Source organism: Thamnophis sirtalis, unplaced genomic scaffold (genome assembly GCF_051295495.1).
Source record: "Thamnophis sirtalis isolate CommonGarterSnake01/CBP01778 unplaced genomic scaffold, rThaSir2_p1.2 scaffold_1, whole genome shotgun sequence".
NCBI lineage: Eukaryota > Metazoa > Chordata > Lepidosauria > Squamata > Natricidae > Thamnophis > Thamnophis sirtalis.
This window is the reverse complement of record NW_028261381.1, coordinates 26,424,455-26,446,132: the sequence shown is the minus strand read 5'-3', so window position 1 is coordinate 26,446,132 and position 21,678 is coordinate 26,424,455. Positions and strand designations below refer to the sequence as shown.

General features: G+C 40.4%; 1 protein-coding gene across 1 annotated transcript in view; it reads left to right on the top strand.

Annotated features, from left to right (window-relative positions):
• The window catches only part of XIRP2 (xin actin binding repeat containing 2), a 113,440-nt gene that overhangs the window by 49,882 nt on the left and 41,880 nt on the right, over positions 1-21,678 (top strand). The window contains exon 3 of the mRNA XM_087709500.1: positions 3,626-3,733. Within this exon, the coding sequence (XP_087565626.1) occupies positions 3,626-3,733 (108 nt within the window). The remainder of the gene's footprint in view (positions 1-3,625; positions 3,734-21,678) is intronic.

Below are 21,678 nucleotides of genomic sequence, written 5' to 3'. Positions count from 1 at the left end.
GGCCTGAAAGGCCTATGAAGCGGTATATAAGTCCACTGCTATTGTGTTTGTGTTTGTTTGAGAGAGAGGGATCCTACTTCTCTGTGTGCATGTGTCTGTTTGAGAGAGGGGGGAGGGAGGGAGAGAGGGAGGAAGGAGGGGGACGGAGAAGAAAAAGAATGAAGCAAAACTTATTTTGCAAGGGAGGGAAATGCTGTCGCTTTAAATCGGAACTGAGCATGCCTGGCTGTGGAATTCTGGGAGTTGAAGTCCACAAGTCTAAAAACATTTGAAACCCCCCTCACCAGCTATAAACCTCACCGCATGTCACTGCATTTATGTTATTTTAGAAGAAGTATGAGCCACTTCAAAGGGAGCCAGCTTTGAGTGGCATATTATTCTCATTTTTCAAAATTTAGATTAAAACACTGTGTGTGTGTGTGTGTGTGTGTGTGTGTGTGTGTGTGTGTGTGTGTGTGTGTGTCAGGTCTTGGACAAGTCCCTGCAGTATTCTTTGCAAGATTCCCAAAGTGATTTGCCCTTTTCTCCTTCCTAGGGCTGGGAGAGAGCGACTGGGTCAAGATCACCCAGCTGACTTAAACCCTAAAAGGCAGGACTGGAACTCACCACCTCCCTGTTTGTAGCCTGCTGCCTTAATCACTACACCTCATTGGCTCTTAATTAACAAAACAAACACTAACACAACAGCAAATCCATCAGAAAGGGAAAAGGGGAGATGTATTCAATCTAGCTCAAAATCCGAATGCCCATTCCTTACCCTCCTAACATTCCAGTACCTAATGGACCTTCTAAAGAACCAGAGGGAAGAAGCCTTTTCAATGTCTGATACAAGCTATAGCACCCACAGAAAGGGGTGCTATAACTGAAAACCCCACAGATTTTTGTGGTGTCTGAGAGCAGGTACTTGGAACAAAAAAAAAACCACTTGTTTTAATCTTACTAAACAGACAGATATAATTTAGGAAAGGTGGCTCTGGAGCTATATAGAGATCTTGAGAACTAGCACTTTCAATTGTAACTGGAAGGTAGCTTATTGGTAGCCAGTGCAGTTATTAAAGTAGAGAATATACATGGGTGTAGTAGTGAATAAGGCATGTCCTAACTCAGGGGATGGCAACTTTAAACACCCAAAGCCCCAGGCAAGCTGCCAAGCTGGAAAGTGTGTGTGGGGGGGGACCACTGATATAGAAGCAAACCAGAACTAAAGGCAAACGTAGAAAAGCAGGTCTTGGGGTTAATTGTTACTATGGTACAACCAGTTTAGGAAAGTGGTTAGGACATTAGGCTAGAATCATGGAGATGGTGAGTTTTAGCCCTGCCTTTGGCACAAAGACCAGCTGGATGACTTGGCCCAGTCTCTCTCTCCCAGCCCCAGACAGAAGGCAGTGGCAAACTGCTTTGGAACAATCATGCCAAGAAAACTACAGGAAGCCCTCCAGGCAGCTACTAGCGGTCTGATCTGAAGGTTCACAAAGCATAAATAGATAGAATCTGATGGCTCTTTCTTTTACCACCACCCCTCTGAAAATTCTAAAAATAACAGCCGTCCATTGAAGTCAAAGGAAGCAAAGTAAGATGAATAGGCAATGGGAAAAGTCTAGAAGACTATGATTAGTCACCAGTGTGGTTGTTAGAAGCAAATAGCATTGCCGACCAGGTAGACAAGATCCAGAGGGAGGCTTAATGTTCTCACCTAATTCCCAGTCTCAAATTTGTTATCAAACCTAGGCTTTTAAATCACATGTGGTTCACAGTGTCAGATTATGAATTGGGGCTGGGTTTTTCCCCCCAAAAAACATACTAGTGCAGTCCATATTGTTGCACTAATCTTCACCATTATAAAAGAAGCTCCCGAGATTGTCTGTGTTGCTTTTGCAAAGAGATTAATTTACAGTTGTATAACAGTAGAATCTCTTCCTGGTCTCCGAGCCCCTGATGGCATAAAGCAGTTAATGGTCCTGAAGAAACGCTGGATTAGAAGATACTGAGGGCTACTGATGGTTAGCGCTTCTTTAATCTTTTAAATCAGTGTGGTAATAATAATATCTCCATAAGCCTCTGCTTAAATCTGGATAATGCATTAGGCATTCATATTTTAAGTATTTTGATGACATTCTTTTCATGAGTTTGCCTTAGAAGGTTGGCATAACTTATTAAGGCCTGTACATCGCTGGATTGGAATGGAGTGGAATGAACCAATAACAAAATATACTTTATACATGAAGCAAAACAAATGTAAAACAATTCAGAGCATTGCACACTGGATAGTTTGCATTTTCCTTTTCAGATACTTTTAATATTTAGTGTGTTTCTGTAGCTTCTTGGAACAGAATACACACACACACACACACACACACACACACACACACACATAACGCAAACTTTAAAACCCAATACCATAATTTGTAGGAACAGGCAGAAATAAAATTTATAATTAAGTAATACCTAATCATGTACAGGTAGACCTTGGTTAAGGACGGTAATTAGGACCAGAATTTATATAGCTAACCAGCACAGTTGTAAAACATGATAGAATGCAACACAACCACTTAGCAATGGCAATTCCAGCAGTTTCTGTTTACCGTTGTTAAGTGAGGACTGTGTGGCTCATTAAGAAAGGGCCTCCCATGATGATGACTTCTCCCTTACACTGATGGTTTCCCCATTGACTTCGCTTATGGGAAGCTGCAGGGAAGGTTACAAATTGTGATCACAAGACCAGGGGACAACTCTGATGGTTGGAAATCCAAGCCAGGTCACTGCATTCAACTGCATTCAGATTGCAGTTACTGTATGTAACCACAGAGCAATGCACCGGTCAGAATTTTAAAGACCAGTTGTAACTGCCACTCATCATAAGTTGAAATGGTCACTGTATGAGTGGTCATTAAACAAGGACCACCTATACCCATGATGGCGAACCTATGGTACGCAGAGCCCTCTCTGTAGGCCCACCAGCCGTCGCCCCAGCCGAGCCCAGCTCCACCATGCAAGCGCATGAGCCTCCCACTGGCCAGCTTGTCTTTGGATCTCTGCTGCGCATATGCAGGGGGCGGGGCACAGTGGGACTGGTGCAGCATCCCTGCTCCTCGTTTTGGCTTCAAGGTTAGTGCAAGACGCCTTCCAGGCCCAAAACAGGATGCAGGGGGAACACACATATGCATGAGGGTGGGGAACAGGCAGAGGGCATATGTACATGCGCAGTGGAGCAGGGCACAGGTAGGGATCGCACGCACATTGCATTATGGGTGTTTCGGCATGCGACCACAAAAAGGTTTGCCATCACTGACTTATACCCACTTTCCCTGGGAGTAAAGCCAGTTGAATTCAGAAGTGCTATGGAATACCACAACAGCTGACCAAACAGCCAATTTGATGTAGTGCTTAAGGCACCCAGTTAGAAACCAAGAGACCATGAGTTCCAGTCCTTCCTTAGGCGGAAAACCAGCTGGATGAGCAATGACAATCCAATTCTGAATTCCTGCCAAGGAAATTGCAGGGACTTTCCCAGGCATTCACCAGCCATCAAAACGGACTTCAAAGATAGAGCAAAACCCAAAGCACCCCAAGTAGCTGTTTTTAAGGGTTTATTTTTAGCTCTTCTCTTTGTTCTTTTCCCTACCAGGCTCTAGAGGAATCAGAGGCATGCAGAATACCTGGAGGTTTGGCAAGTGTGAAGAACCAGTTTGAAAAAGGAGAAGCTCAGTACCAATATCGGCAAAAATCTGTACAGGTAAAACGAAAGAATCACAATGGTTGTTGAATTGTTGAGCCGTAATGGGAACATAACACAGTTCTTATCTTCCAGAATGCAACTTACAATGCAAAGCTCTTGCTATATACAGCATGTGTCCCATTTTCACTCAGAAGTGATGATTATTTCACTTTTTTTAATGAATACACTTTTCCTTTATCGTCAGACACACATCTCATGTGAGAATTACGATGCCCACATAAAATTTTACAAAGGTTGCAAGGGCTTTGTTGTAAGAGCAGCCACTTGGCTGTGAAAAAAAAAATACGATGTTTTTCTCTGGTAAACCATTTCCTGAAACGTGCACAAATACTGGAAATGTTCTGTTTTGAAAGGCTATTGTACCCTAAGGTCTAACAACTACTCAAACACCAGCCAAAACTCCTACCGCGTAACAGTGAGGCAAACACAAATCGGTTATATAGTCCAAAATGTATGAAAAGATACATCCTGTCTTTGGGATATAATGCATCAAACCTACTTTATCAATAATGTTCATTACAGTGAATTTGCAAGGGACATAAATGCATCCGAAATGCTTGTCTGTTAAGCTTTTTTCTTATCTTTTATTAAAGTCATTTTTTTTTAATTTAGATATAAATATTTTGAAGACAGTGTACTGTCCGGGCATTTCGTTTTACAAAAGAAGGAAAAAAATAATAGATTTATTGATAGTAATAATGATAATACACGTAATGATTACAACCATATTTATAGTTATATTAGCTTATTTATGATCATATTAATTGTACTAGCATGCTTATAGTTATAAACAACATTCATATTTTATTTAGATATAACAATAATTCTTCCTCTAATTTCTACCTCTTATCTCTAACCATTGATAAAACCTATTCCACGCTGTACTACTCTGTATCTCAATGTTAAGCTATTTTCTTACATACCTATGAATATTAGAGTACGCCTATTGCAAGGTAATTACAGCCTTAAATAAATAATCACTATCTAAACACCTGTCAAATGTCTCACTGTAGAACAGGTGTGTCAAAATCGATTTCATTGAGGGCTGCATCAGGGTTATGTTTGAAGCCTTGAGTTTGGACACTCCCCGCTGTAGAACAATGATCAAGACATGGAACTGATTTACCTTCCCACAAATGTGAACATCTAAACCACAGCTTTGGGGTTATAATTCATTGTAAACTCTCTGAGGTTTGCATTTATTTCTCTTGAAGGCTTGAAAAGCTTTTTCTGTTTGCTCTTTTCTGTGAAGAAGAAAAATGCAAATGCTACCTATAGATAGCTGGCAAATGTTGGTTGAAAAAAAATGATTTATGTACTTTATTATTTAATTATCAGAGAGTATAAAATAAAGAAGAAGAAAAAGATGGAAGCCGTGATACAGTCCAAAAATCACTGTTTCACTCACTGAATTATTTTAGTTTGAAAATGCGGCACCAGTGAAGTAACCTCTGTGCTTTCAAGGTCACCGTGGACGAGGTCACTTCCAGTTTTGCCATTCAGCTATTAAAGCTAGACTAGATGGTTCGCTGCCTTTGGGTATCGACGTGAGCAGGTTTTATTTACATAAAAATAGAACTATGAATCCAAAGGCGATTCCTCTCCATCTCCAGGTGTACAGGGTAGATAAATGATTAAAAACAATACCAGGGAGCATTTTTAAGTTCAATGCTGGAGATATGTGCATTTTTCCCACTGAGAAATGGGATTAAATTTCACGCACTCTGCAATGGCAATATTTTAGAAATGCCATATCGCCTTCCAAAAGGATGGATGGAAGAGATTGCGGAGAAAGGGAAGCAGGATGGAGAGCAAAGCTGTGACATATCTCAAGTCTTGGATAGAGTCAAGAACAGCTGTTTAGAATAGGTGAAACACCTTGAAATTTTATAGGAGTAGGAGGACTGAATCATGACAAGGATCATAGAGTGAATCTATTGTAATATTCTGTATGTGTGTGACAGTGGTGGGTTCCAGATTCCGTTTCAACCGGTACACTTGGAACGGCCCTGACTTCACCCACATGGATGCACGCAGTCCGCGCGCACGCACATGTGGCGCACACATGCATCGTACTTACCAGCAATGCTTCCGCAAGCCTACACAATGCTCCAGCTGCTTGGTGGAGCATCGCGTAGGCACTGTATACGCCATGCATGTAAACGTCAAAAGCTTAAACACAGGTAAGGAGCTCAGGCGGGCGGGTGGGCTCTCCGGAGCACCATACCAGAACAGTATCCGGTGCTCTGGGCAGGCTCCGCTGCGCTCATACCGGGGCGTACCACCTGCAACCCACCACTGGTGTGTGAATGTATTCTGTAAATATTGTAAAAAAAAGATAGTTTTGAAGTTGGTAGAAACCATATTTCCTATGAGCAAATCCTCACACATAATATATTTGCTGGAGGAATTAAGGAATTTTAACTGATCCTAGTTTGACTTCTGTGGTGTCCTGTGACCCCTGAAGAATTGTTTCAGATTATATTCAGTTGTTTTCATGTGCACATATGAAACTTGAAATCATATATTCAAAACAAACGAACTTTTTTTTCCCTGAGGAAATGATCACCAGACAGTCACTACTTGTATTCATTCTGGGGCCTCTGAATGGCCTCGTTACTTTTTTGGACTCTCTCATCTTGTTCTAACAAATCCAATTGTGTTACCTCACAAAATTCATTTTTCTTTGGATCTCACTCTTTCAGAATATTCCCTCAATTCTCTCTGGTTCTTCCCTTATCACAATTCATTGGTGCATAATATACACCATTCATCATATGTATGACATATAACTTTCATACCTATGAATTGTTACATCATAATTGTCCAGATTACATTATTTTACCCAATTCTTTCAGGCATAACATTTTACCCTGTTTCCCTGAAAATAAGACCTCCCAGATAATAAGCCTAATCAGGCTTTTGAGTGCATGCGCTAAAATAAGCCCTCCCCTGAAAATATTGCAACACAGCAGCAGCCATGAGGTGACCATGCTCACCACCTCCTGCACCTCAAAAATAATAAGACCTCCCTGAAAATAAGGCCAAGCACTTATTTCGGGAGCCAAAAGAAAATAAGACCCTGTCTTATTTTCGAGAAATGCTGTAGTCTTTCCTTTGTCATTAAACCTATCTTTTCACTTCCCTGCATGGCTTCATCACTCCATTGTACAAAAAATGATCTCCTTTGTTCAGATCTATTTGCCCCTCTTTTAGTTCATAGACAGATAGCCTATCTATTTTTTCCATTTCATTCATTAATTTGTGTATTTTACTGTTTTTATGTGAGTTTTGAAATGAACTATTTAAAATATCTTGTGTTGCTTTTTAAATGAACTTCTTATATCCAGCATTTGACTAAACATTATGCATACCACAGGGACCCCACTGAAAATTGTATCACCAAATCAAGTGTTACCCTCTTTTTTATTACAGGTAACTTAATTTTTTTTTTTTTTGCAATCTGTGACAGAGCGTGTTTAATTGGGAACATGTAGAGTACAGTGGTGGATGATACTAAAAATGTATACTTGTGGCTTTAAATAAGAGAACTTTTAGCAGGATAACTTTGTCAATGGGAATATTGCTGGAAAGAATAGGAGTTGCTGCTAATCCCAAAGACACAAAGACCAACTATTTTAAAACATTTTCAGAGTAGATTACTATCTCTAGTATCTTGGGATGTATGCATGGCTTCTGTTTGCTGAGCTAAAAAGTGAGCTTTCCGTAGCCTTGCTCTGAGGGCAAATGCTATTAAGTAGTCATTCTGTGCAAGGCATAACAATGAGATTGTAGAAGGAGAGCTGTATTAGTCTGTGATAGCCAAAACCAGAGGACTCTGGTACATCTTTTCCCATTAATACATTTTATTAAAAAGTATAAGCTTTCATCAGCTTCTGGTATCTTCATAGAGATGTCCATATAGGGTTTGTCCGATTTTCAGTAACGATATGGAAACAGTTTGCCACTGCTTTCTTATAGGGTGTTGCTTTACTACTTTAAAAATGATTTTTTTAATAGCATAGAAGGCTGTCAAAGGAGGGGAAACAGGTGAACATTTTATTTCCGTAAGTCTACTAAATACTGTGTTTCCCCGAAAATAAGACAGGGTCTTATTTTCTTTTGAACCCCCCCCCCGAATTAAGCACTTGGGCTTATTTTTGGGGAAGTCTTATTATTTTTGAGGTGCAGGAGGCAGCGAGCGTGGTCATCTCATGGCTACTGCTGTGTTGCAATATTTTTGTGGAGGGCTTATTTTGGGGGGAGGGTTTATTTTAGCGCATGCACTCAAAAGCCCAATTGGGCTTATTATCCGTGGAGGCCTTATTTTCAGGGAAACAAGGTATGAACATTCTGAATGGAAGTCTTTTCAAGAATATTCCCATTGGTGGAATAAGAAGATCAGATCCAAACCTTGAAATATAAAAAATAGATCTAAAGAGCCGTGGTGGCACAGTGGTTAGGGTGCAGTCAGCTATTTCTGCTGATCACCAGCCAGCAGTTTGGCAGATCGAATCTCACCAGGCTCAAGGTTGACTCAGCCTTCCATCCTTCCAAGGTGGGTAAAATGAGGACTCAGATTGGGTCGGCTCTGTAAACTGCTTAGAGAGGGCTGTAAAAGCACTGTGAAGTGGTATATAAGTCTAAGTACTATTGCTATTGCTAATGGGTAAATTAAAATGTCATATTCAGTCTGAACATCTGAGCCATCCACCATAATAATATTCCATTGGTGTTGGTAAAAAGAAAAGAATCTAAAGAACTAAAGAATCTTATATGGAATTTTAAGTAGTCACAGAGTCAACCAAAACAAAATAATCAAAATAGGGTGACCATAGTTCAAGAATAATATTTTAAAAAACAGTCATTTTCTTTTGAGTGAAGCACAAGTTCTCACCTTGCCTGAAGAATTCACAGCATACATGCTGGGTGAGGCTTGCCAAACTGAGACATTAGATTGGAAAGGCCCTCCTTTAAATAGCCACCTGTCACATCTTCCTGGCAGGCACTGTGGATGGATTACAGCAGAGGTGGAGGTATTATTTTCAAGTGGAACACAGAAATAGGTAGCTACATACTACAAAGTCAACTGTCCTAAAAAGGAAATTCAGATGAAACCCAAATGGAGAAATGTGACGCTTCCTGTCAGAATGCTTCTAAATTATGGGTACAGTGCAGTTGTGAAAATCAATTTTTTTACTACCAATTCTGTGGGTGTGGCTTGGTGGGCGTGGCAGGGGAAGGATATTGCAAAATCCCCATTCCCTCCCCCCTCCAGGGGAAGGATATTGCAAATCTCCATTCCCACTGTACTCTGGGGCCAGCCAGAGGTGGTATTTACCAGTTCTCTGAACTACCGTATTTTTCTGAGTATAAGATGCACCGGAGTATAAGATGCACCAAGATTTTGAAGAAGCAAATTTAAAAAAAAGTTTTTGCACGCTGCAGACCTCCCAAAAATGTTTTTGCAAAAAACATTCGCTGTTTTTGAAAAACATAGGCCTGTTTTTTTTTTGTCCAAAAAAGGGTATGCATAGCCTTTAGGAGACTTGTAGGGTGCTCCTGGGGGCTGGGGGGATGGCCTGGTTTTTGCTTATTTTTGCCCTCCCCAGCCCCCAGGAGCACTCTGGAAGCCTTCTAAAAGCTACACACAGCCATTTTTGCAAAGGGGACGGGGTTTTGGGAGGCCAAAAATGCTGTATTCAGTGTATAAGATGCACCCAGGTTTTCAGCCTCTTTTTTAAGGGAAAAAGGTGTGGGTTTTTTATAATTTTTATTGAATGTTTTAATCTTTAAAAACAGTAAAGAAGACACAACAAGTAGAAAAAAAACAAATAAAACCACAGAACATACATAACAATATACAGTAATTTTGCAGCTTTCTATATCGGCTTTCCTGCTTAGCTTTTATAATTCTCCCTTCTGCATTGCCTTCCTATTACTATAACCTTGTGCTACAATGTAGCAAACATAAATTAACACTTATAATAATATGCATTATTTGTATCACCATTTATTTGTATTCTCTATTTTCTGTTTTGGCTTCTGATTTCTAGCCACTTGTACATTTTATTCCATACTTTATAGAAGTCCGATTCTTCTCTTTCTTTTAGTTCTATTGTCATGTTAAGATGAAAAGGTGTGTCTTATATTCCGAAAAATATGGTGCTCAAATTTTCTGCTACTGGTTCTCCAGAACCTGTCAGAACCTGCTGAATTTTACCCCTGGTACAGTGCATAGAAGCCCTCTGGTGCTGAAGTAGCTGTCTTCACTTTAGACCACTTCTTTCCTATTTAGAGAGAGAAAATATTTTTAGCTGCAATAATTCAGTGAAACATTTTGGTGGCCTTGTAGATTTAATGCCCAGTTTTCACTGATAAGAGTTGGACATGCTTCAGCCAACAAACCAGGACTGAGTTAAAGAGATCATCCCAAATAAGTCTCAACTAAATCTTTACACTAGGCTTTCATTAAATATATTTTATTGATGCTGGGCTTCAAATAATTTCCTGAGCTCACCAAACTTAGTAGAAATAGTTGCAACTTTCAATATGTTGAAGAGTATTTCACGGGGGTGGGGGGCATTTTGCCTGAGCAGCCAGAGCAGTGGTGAAATTCAATACTACCGATTCTGTTGGCGTGGCTTGGTGGGTGTGGCAGGGGAAGGATACTGCAAAATCCCCCATTCCATCCCCACCCCAATCCTGGGGCCAACCAGAGCTGGTATTTGCTGGTTCTCCGAACTACTCAAAATTTCTGCTACCAGTTCTCCAGAACCTGTCAGAACCTGATGAATTTCATCCTTGAGCCAGAGGATGGATGCAGCCTGGGGATATATTGGTACTGGGGTGGGGTTGATATGGGGAATAAATTTAGTGTCCACCCTGTTTTTGGCACTGGATTTTTTCCCAACTGTAGTTTGTGATTCAAAGAAACAACAGCACATTCTTAAACTACAAAGTGTAAGTAGTCTCTCTCTCTCTCTCTCTCTCTCTCTCTCTCTCTCTCTCTCTCTCTCTCTCTCTCTCTCTCTCTCTCTCTCTCTCTCTCTCTCTCTCTCTCTCTCTCTCTCTCTCTCTCTCTCTCTCTTGCTTACGAGGAAAATCAACCTAGTTGATATTAAAAAAGTAATGTCCCCATAAAATATAGACTCAGCTGATAGGGATTTTTAATCCTAGCATTAGAGAATGTTTTGAAGTTGTTGTTTGCCCTTATTTGCCCTTTCTTGATACATGCATTAAAAGTTGTCTCTTACATGGGTAGTCTAATGTAGGCTATCTGACTTTGCGGCTGTGGGATAGTAAAGTATTTTCTTTTCTGCCTCCCTATCAAAATGTAGTTCTTCCCTATCCAGAATCAAAGCACCAACAAGTGCCCAGAACAATTAGTTGTGCTAGCAATGCTGACAAAATTCTGTAATTGACTAATTTGTCCATTGAGTCTCGTTGCCTAGGAGTCTTCTCCCAATAACCTATATGGACAAATTCACACAGTTTTTAGCACTTTACACTAAAGTGCATTATTCATATATTTATAAATGTACATTCTACCAATCCCAATGGCTCAAGGCAGCTTACAAAAGTACATATATGACATATATAAAATTCTAAAATTAAATATTAAAAGCTCTAAAAGCTCAACTACATTTACAACTCTAAAAGGCTTGGGTAAAAGAACAGATTTTAACCTACACTATAATATGAAAAAGGTTTACCTCAACTCAGTTCAGGCTCGGTGGCTAAGATGCTGAGCTTGTCGATCAGAAAGGTCGACAGTTTGGCGGTTCGAATCCCTAGTGCCGGGTAACAGAGTGAGCTCCCGTTACTTATCCCAGCTTCTGCCAACCTAGCAGTTCGAAAGCATTTAAAAATGCAAATAGAAAAATAGAAACCACCTTTGGTGGGAAGGTAACAGCGTTCCATGTGCCTTTGGCACTTAGTTATGTCGGCCACATGACCACAGAAACGTCTTCAGACAGCGCTGGTTCTTCGGTTTTGAAATGGAAATGAGGACCACCCCCTAGATTCAGGAACGATTAGCATATATATTTACCGTTACCTTTACAACTCCAAGAGCAATTGATTCCTGCTATGAAAAAAAAAACAAATGTGTGGTAGTTGCTGCACTTATCTATGATGGGACAACAGAAATTTTGAGGTAGATTATAGAAGAGTAGCTTTGTATAATTAGCTTGGGAGCCATGCAAGGTGTTGAGTGAGTGCTTTCTGAATGGAGCTCAGAAAGCCACTGGTTTTTCATGGAGATGACAGAGCACTTTTTAAAAGGGCAATGAGTAACTGCAATTTCAGTGGCGATCCTACTGAAATCCACTAAATTAATCCATGATCAAGATTATGAGCACATGTGCCACAATGCGGGTGTGACTAATATCCCATTATTGCTATAGGGTTGCCCACTATTAATGCCAGTTTATGGAGGACCCGCAATCTGCAAACTTCTTTTTAAAGGGGGGACTGAATCCACATCCAAAGTAGGCATATTCATTGAATCCTAGAATCCAATCCAGATCTATTCTAATCCAATCATAGTCTAGAATCAGCTACAACTCTGCTTTGTCCATAAGGGTCTTTAACTTGTTTTCTTCATCCTCTCCTCTATTGGGGCACATGTGGAGAATCAACCCTGAATCCACAGAAAGTGAGAAATACATCTGAGTATCATCTTCTATGCAAATCCAATTAGCTCAAAATATATGGATGATCCTACAGTGGCTTGATGTAGATCTTAAATAACATAAGAGACAAGACAGAGCTGCCTCTTAAGAAGCTGAGCCAAATTATTACATTCTGATCATGCCCAACAACTAAGAATGAAACTACTACAAAGTGCACTTTCCCACCTTAAAGAGATATGGTGTTAACAAGATCAAAAGTTGCTGATAATTCTAGAATTAAAAACAGGATCATATATTCCCCTAGTATTTTTTTTTCTGTTATGGATCATCCATCAGAGTGACCCAAGGCAATCTCTGTGCCAAGTCCATGGATGATTTCAAATTGAAAAACATCTGGACAGTCAGCTAACTCCAAGACCTCCTGAAGCTGCAGCACCACTGCCTTCTCCACCAGCTTGGCTAAATGTGAAATACTGGATATTGGCCAAAAGTTGTTCCAGTTGGCTGGTCCCACAGAAGCTCTGCCTGCTCCAGCAAAGTGTTAATTAACTGAGTTCCTGCCAGTTCAAACCTCTTCTATAGAAGAGGTTCCACAAATCTACTGTGCCGTTTAAAACCGGTTCCAGCTCCCCCTCCCCCCTGTCCTCACCACGCTTGCCCCACCCGCCGCTCACTGATTGGCTGGCTCACCAATCGCCCCACCCACCTCTAAGAGACCCATCAAAACCTTAAAATCTTAAAGCTGTCAAGTTTGAACATCCCTGGGTTTTTTTTCTAAAGGGTTAGGAGTGCAAGGGTCTTGTAACTTGACAGCTTTAAGACTTGCACACTTCAGCGCCAGAGTTCCTGAGCCAACATGACAGGAGGAGGAATTCTGGGAGTTGAAGTCCACAAGTCTTAAAGCTGTCAAGTTTGAACACCCCTGGGGTTTTTTTCTCCTAAAAGATTAGTGGTGCAAGGGTCTTGTAACTTGACAGCTTTAAGACTTGCGTGCTTCAAATGCTAGAGTTTCTGTGCCAACATTTTGGTTGCTAAGCAAGAGCGTTGTTAAGTGAGTTTCACCACATTTTAAAAGTTGGCCACACCCACCCAGTCACATGACTGCCAAGCCACTCCCACCCAGTCACATGGCTGGCAAGCCACTCCCACCCAGTCACATGGTAAGTCAAGTCATGGCAGGGTCTAACAAGCAAATAGGGGCATGAAGCAAATGAAGGACCTTATCTCTATTTTCTTGAGAGGCAAGCAATCTGTTATGATTCTTGCAAGATTTTTTTAGGGGCCTCCAGCACTATTACTGTTTCTTTTTTATCCCATTTTTATGAGAAGGTGCAAAGGTTCTCCTTGCACATGTGTGCTAGTTGTTCCTGACTCTAGGGAATGACTAGCACATTTTTATGTTTTCATTTTTATGTTATGGATTGCAATTGTTTTGGTGGATAAGTAGAGATGACAAGTAGAAATATAAATTCATTAAATAAATAAATTGGCTCAGAGATTAACAGCTAGTACATTTGAAAACCTCAATAAAGAGGTGAGTTGCTGCCAGTTCGACCCAGTTCAGCCAAACCAGTAGTGGAATTCAGGCCTGGGTCACAAAACCAGCAACGATCCAGGCCTGCCACACCCCTGAACTGGTTCCCTCGTTGCCGCTTGGTCGTTGCCATTTTGGATTTTAGTGACTGCATGTGCACAGTTCACTGTAAATTGTTCTGCGCATGCATGCAGAACAATTTACATTGAACAGTGCGTGTGTGTGTGCACACGTTTCGCGCGGGTTACGAACTGGTAGTAACGCTGGCAGCAACACAGGCCTGCCTTAATACTATTCAAAATGGCATCAAATTCAGTGCAAATCCACTCCTTTTTGTTGGCAAAGAATCATAGAACTTGTTTATAGCAGAGCTCAGGTGCACAAAAGCACTGATCAAGGTCTCCAAGTGCCTGGTCATCTCTCTAATAGTTCTAATGAATTCCACTGGCCACTTATCCACTGAAACAGATGGAAGACTTAAAGTTTATTTTCTTTTTTGATTGCAGTAATAGAAACTTTATGATGCCTAACCCCCGTACTGACTGACTCATTCTTTAGTCTTGTACCACAATAACTTTGACGGTCTGTTCTCACACCTTGTCTTCTGCAATTACTCCACATTCTGTGGTGTGCTGTAGGCTTGGCACAAGGCAGGGGACATCTAGAAAATACCCTATTCTTTTCTGAACCAAAAGCTTTTTGGACCCAGATAATTATTCCACATTTTAACCAGATCATTGATAGGGTGGTTGGTCAGGTTTAACAAACATCTCTCAAAGCAACAGGAATCCAGTCCAATCAGGCCCATTAGTCTTGTGGAGTAGTGGATCAAAGTAATCTGATCCTGACCTTCGCAGAGAGAAATTTGCTGTAATACCTTAACCTTCACCAAGAAATTCTCTATCCTGGCTGTCAGCCTTTGAGGTAAGCCAGATCACGTAACAGACACCACAAAAACCACTGAGAGTACACTTTATTGTTGTAGGGTATATTAACGGAAACTTGAAAGCTTTCCAGCATTTCCCTCTGACAATTCTTATATCATATAGAATCAAGGTTGGGTTATTTTGAGTCACTTTCTCGAGTTTCCATCTTTCTCAGAGCTGAGGTGGCATTTATTTCCCCTTTTATTTGCTAACAGTTTTTGTGTTCATTGCCAATTTTATCTCTGCCTTTCCCCATCTCGGCAAAGGCATCAGTTTTGAGAGTAAAACCTAGGTCTGCTGTCACTTTTCCAGATCCAGATTTATATTTTTCCAATCCAGTCCGCGATTCTGATGGCCTCCCATCTAAGGACTGATAACTATTATCAGTGAACCATCTGTAATTCCTGATTTTGATCCACCAGAATTAAAACACGTTGGCAAATTTTTGCACTGCTGTTTCATAAAGGTAATTTCAAATTCATTGTGCATTAGGTTTTATTTTCCATTCCTCAAAAGGTCCAAGTGGCTGAGATGATTATGAAATGTCATCTCCTGGTTTTAACGGAATTGGGATTATAATGGGTAAGAAGATGTCTATCGATAAAAAAGCATTCTTTCCACTTATTTGTCAGCTGCCTTGTCCTCTTATGGTTCCATGACATTATAGTTGGTTTGTAAGCAAATTATGTCATAGCAAAGAAGAAGGTATAGGTATATCAGAGAAGAAGGTATGTCAGATCATCACTCGGTGTTGCACAGGGGTACAAAAGAAGGACATGTTAATCTACCACTTTTTCTCATTATGTTTTGCTAAAGTATTTGTTGCTAACAATCAGTCATATTTTAATTACCAGAAAGCAACAAGCTTTCTTCCAATTTTTATGAAGTTAATGTTAGAGTTAGTTTATAGCTAAGAGATGGGATATGGGAAAAAGAGATTATTTGTTGCATTTTAAGGTGGTTTCTACTTCTACTTACTAAAATTCTTTCTAATTCTGATGAAGGAAGAAGTCATTTTATATATGGTATTTCTTTTCTTTTTTATTATATTTTTCTTTTTTCTTTTCTATTTTTATTTTCTGCACCTTTTTATTTATTTAATTTGTATTACCATATTTTTGGGAGTATATGATGCACATTTTATCTTCAAAAAAGAGGCTGAAAATCTGGGTGCGTTTTATATATCTAATACAGCATTTTTGCCTCCTAAAGCCCCGTCCCCTTCACCAAAATGGCCATGCATATCCTCATGGAGGCTTTCAGAGAGCTCCTGGGGGCTGGGGAGGGCAGAAATGAGCAAAAAGGGGCTGGTTTTTGCCCGCCCAGCCCCCAGTAGCACTCTATAAGCCTCCATAAAGCTATGCATGCAATTGTTTTGCCCATTTTTGCCCCTCCCCCCAGAAGCACTCTGCAACACACACACACACCCAAGGCCCGTTTTCGTGGAAAAAAACCAGGCCATTTTTGGGAGGTTTGCATTGCAAAAACATTTTTTCCCCTTTTGGAAAGCTCTTTAACTGATTGATGAGAATTACATTGATCAAGTGCTGTGCCAGCAGAAACAAAGTTGTAGGTGCTCAGATTGTCAGCGATTTCCTTCTCCTACACATGGATAAATACACCTGGAGACATCTACCTACCTACCTACTCTCTCTCTCTCCATACCTATCTACTGTATTTGTCTCTCCCTCCCCCCATCTACTTACGTACCTACCTACTCTCTCTCACCCTATCTACTGTATTTCTCTCTCTCTCTCTTTCTCTCTCTATCCCTCTACCTACCAACCTACCTACACCCTCTCTCTCTTTCCCTACCTACCTACTGTATTTCTCTCTCTCTCTATCGCTCTCTATTTCTCTCTCTCTCTCTCTCTCTCTCTCTCTCTCTCTCTCTCTCTCTCTCTCTCTCTCTCATATCTCTCTCTCATCGTCACACTTCTGAAATTGTACGAACTGAAGCTATCAAACTGCTCTTCGGGGAATCCATAATCTGCGGTGCTGTCACAAGAAATTATTTTATACAACACAAATGTAACAAAGGCAACAGTAAAAATATTGGGTTTCTGTCTGGATGGTCTCTTGTGACGAGCCGATAGACAGAGAAAGGAAGCAGTAGGCTTCCTCCCATATTTGGGCATACCAGGGGTTGTGACACTAAATACATACCTATTTCCCTGGCTCAGCTGATAAAGGAGGAGAATCTTGTGGCTTAGTGGTTAACACATCTGCCTAATATGTAATACAGCCCAGGTTCAAATCCAGTAAGGGTATGGCTAGCTGATGAGAGCTAAATAGCTTGAAATAGATCTATACTAGTCTCCCTTTATTTATTTATCAGCATAAATACAACACAAATGTAACAAAGACAACAGTAAAAATATTGGGTTTCTGTCTGGATGGTCTCCTGTGACGAGCCGATAGACAGAGAAAGGAAGCAGTAGGCTTCCTCCCATATTTGGGCATACCAGGGGTTGTGACACTAAATACATACATACATACATACATACATACATACATACATACATACATACATCCCTTTACCTACCTACCTACCTACCTACTTACCTACCTACCTACCTACTTTTTCTCTCTCCCTACCTATCTACTATATTTCTCTCTCTTTCTCTCCCTCTCTATCCCTCTATCTACCTACCTACTTTTTTTAAAATTTGCTTCTTCAAAACCTTGGTGCATCTTATACTCCTGGCGTCTTATACTCTGAACAATACGGTAGTTTTTATTCTTTAAATTACAATCTTTAATAATTATATGTATGTGTCTGTGTTTCTCTATGTGTGTGTGTTTAATATATACACAACACTTACATCCAGGAACTTACAGTAAAAGAATGTAATCTTGAGAATCAAGTTGTAGTCCACATGTTTGCATGTCGAAAGTATATTCACCTTATTTCATTCACTGGCTTTGCTTTAGTTTTAGTAACTGGTACAGTGGTCTGTTCTAATGGAAAAGTGGCAGCTATTTTGGGCAAATTATTGGACTGCTTAGCTCTCGTCTGCCTTATTATCAGAGGACCAGAAACTACTCTGGTGGATTGAAACTCTGGATGCTGAGTGAATGGACTCTGGCATAACTTTAATAAGTTTCATGCTGACAGGAACTTTAGGAAAGCCACTACCATTTAATTTCTTCATTTCAAATAAGTCAGAAAAAAAAGAATGTCCTATCCAGTAAGATTAAAACTGATGGCATACATGCAGTTACTCCAGATGGTTTTCCATATAAACATTTAAAATATTTTTTGCAGCATACCTGAAATAATTAAGTAACTGATAACTGATTAGGGAGAGATTCAAATCCCTGCTCATTCACAAATGGTTAGCATGAAGTTGGTGAACTAGCAGTTCCTGTCTCTACCTGATTCATCTCCAGTTACTTGTAAATATAAAATGGATGTAGAATAATAATCCATGCGTACTGTAGCAATTTATAGATAAGTTAATAATATCCAAAATACTTTTTTAAATTGCAGAATGCCATTGGGATAATCAGGGCAAATAAGAAAGATTAAAAAAAAAAAACAGAAGGCTGTGCAACATTCGTCCTGCCTATTCCCCTCCGCTCCGCACTTTTCTGGTCAAAAAGGAGCATTGGAGGGGCGGCCTTCCAATGCTGGGCAAGGCCTGTGCAGGCCAAAACAGAACTTCCCAAGCTCCGTTTTCATCTGCAAAGTGCCGGGCAAGGCCTGAGCATACCAAAATGGAGCTGTGGAGGGGTGTGCACAGCTCAGAGACTGGAGAGGAGACAGCTTGCTAAATCTTTGCACAGTAAGTAATCCGCCATGACAGGTTGGAGGGTGAGCAGTTTTGGGGACAGCAGGGGAGGGAGAATGAGGTATCCCAGTGGGTTAGGGAGGCCTTGGGTGATCTTAGGCAGGTGGCCTGTTCCATCAGTAGGCGTCCCATGAACTTCCTCACCCTGAGCTACCTCATGTGCACTTATCGAGCTGCGCATTTGATTAGCGAATGCCTGGGTGAAAAGAGGGAGTGATCTCATTCAAGGTAGGAGATTCACTCCCACGAATCCTCGGGTTATGAAAGGAATGGGCAGGCTCCATTACATTCGTAATTTGAGGACTACCTGTACAGAGTTTGCACTACTGAGCTTCCCATTAGCAAACCTGATCTTCAGATTTGAATATAATTGCTTTTGGGAGACTTGAAATTGAGGGATTCGATGGACTTTCTGCCTTTTTCAGAGCCTTGAAAAAATCATGCTGAAATCACTTATCTCGAGCATGTGTGTCTTCAATTTTTTTAAAAAAAGGCAAGATAGACACATATGTACAAACCAACAAATAAATACACCTAGAATGATTTTGTGTTATTTTCATCTGTTGATACGTCCATTCTGTTAAATGTAGAATCATGAATAAAACACATGGATAGCAAAAAAATAAAAAATAAAATAGATGTTCACTGTCTTACTTAACTCTAGTTGGAAGTAAGGTACTATAGTTTTCCTTGGTAGAATCTCAACGGGTTCATGTCCCTCATGCATTTGATTCACTGAGTGTAGACCTGAGGCTAAAACTAAGTGTGCATTGAAATACATGTGGTAGCTGCTATTTCTTGACATAGATGTGACACAAGCATGAAAAGTAGCTTCTGGCAAAATTCTCAAGTAATTGAGTTATGCATTACCCCATCTCACACCCTCTCATGCGCACTTCTGAAATTGTACGGACTGAAGCTATCAAACTGCTCTTCGGGGAATCCATAATCTGCGGTGCTGTCACAAGAAATTATTTTATTTCTTTTAATCAATGCAATACGTTCCTATTTTTGAAAGCTTACTTGACTTTGGAATCCGGAGCCTATATTCAGTGCAGCATTTCCTGTAATATTCAACATAAAATGAGGCTTCGGAAAGTCACTAGCTCTCATGTCAGAAGTATGGAGGTTGAAAGATTAGCCAGTGCCATCACCATTGTCTGAGGCACACCTGGTTGGGGATTCCTTTTATATCCCTATTAAGTTGCCCACCAGAGTGGTACCCATCTATCTTCACGCAGTCACCTGCTTTCAAACTGCTGGGTGGGTAGGTGCTGGAGTGAACGACGGGAGCTCACCCCATCACACTACAGCAGAGGTGGTATTCAGCAGGTTCTGGCCAGTTTTGGAGAACCAGTAGCGGAAATTTTGAGTAGTTCGGCGAACCAGTAAATACCACCTCTGATTGGCCCTGCCCTCATCTATTTTCTGCCTCCCAAATCCCAGCTGATCAGGAGGGAATGAGGATTTTGCAGTATCCTTCCCCTGGAGTGAGGCGGGAATGGAGATTTTACAATATCCTTCCCCTGCCACGCCCACCAAGTCACATCCACCAAGCTACGCCACACCTACCAAGCCATGCCCACAGAACTGGTAGTAAAAAATTTTGAATCCCACCACTGCACCACAGCACTTGTGTCTCAAATGCAGGCTTGATGATTGTCAACCCAGTGTCCTAAATCACCTGAGCCACTGCATTTCTGCTGCAGTTACACACTGCATTTAAAGTACTGTGGAGTCCTTGGTAGCCTCTGAGTTTTGTTGTTTTCTTTACAGATGTTTCACTACCTGGTTAGACAACATCTTCAGATTTAGATCTATATTTAAAGTATGTGCTCACTGATATCAGGAACAATACAGAGGACTATGTATAATATTACTTTAGGGGGAAATGTGACAAATTGCTGTCATGAGTGATCATCTCTGGCTCAGTGATACTTGGCATGTAGGTTTTCATGCGTGACCCTGGATTTTCTTTCATACAGCACTTTCAGCTCAATAGTTTTTTTACCCCTTTCCATTTAATTACTGATATGATAATCTGTGTACTACAGTGCTTGGGTTTAAAAGGTCTTTGATTGATTCCATTGTAAAGACAGATAGCTAATTTTAGACTCAATTGTCTTTGCACTTTCTAAGAGAGGTGAAAGGGAAGAATGGATAGCCTATTTGACACATATCACTAGTGACATTAGTAGTGTTTCTATGATGTCCTTCATTGCTATTTTGCTACTCTGGTTTATTAGCGCAAGCCTTGCCCTAGAGACCCTTGAATTCCTTCAAAATTCCTTCAAAATTCAAGAAAGGAAAACCCCAACTCCATTGTTTTAGAGAAAAGGTACTTTTACTGAATATGAAGTGAAAGCATCGAAAGTAAAGCAAGATCTAAAACTAAAGGCACAAAATTGTACATATTGACCTTTCTGATTGACAAGCTCAGCGTCTTAACCTCTGAGCCACCGCGTCCCAAATCATTGTAATAGACAGTAAATAGATAAGTTATAAATAAACAAAGAAACAAAAAGGTAGGAGCAGGTCCGCATCTATGCAAGATTCAAAAGTCAACTTGGAGATTGTTTGAAATGGAAAGAAAACTAGATTTCCTCTTCGGGAGACCCAGTCTTTGAAATAAAATGTGTTTCACTGTTATGAAGACTCCATTTGCATTTACCATATATATTAGGACTGTTGTGTGAACTCATGTATGTGTGTATGTGTGTGTGTGTGTGAATGTGTGTATAGGTGTGCTGTCTAACTTAATGGTAGATATTTTACTTCGCTACATTGATGGTTCATTGTTAATTGATTTATTTAATATTCTATCTTCATTATTTTTTATAAATGCCTCAAGGTGGTGAAAATACGTAATATTCTTTCTCCTTCTATTTTCTCCACAATAGCAACCTTGTGAGTTCACTGGGCTGAGAGAGAATGACTGGCCCAAAGTCACCCACCTGGCTTTCATGCCTAAAGAAGGACTAGAACTCACAGTCTCCTGGTTTTTAGCTGGTGCCATAATAACTAGACCAAACTGGCTATCTATTTTTGTTGT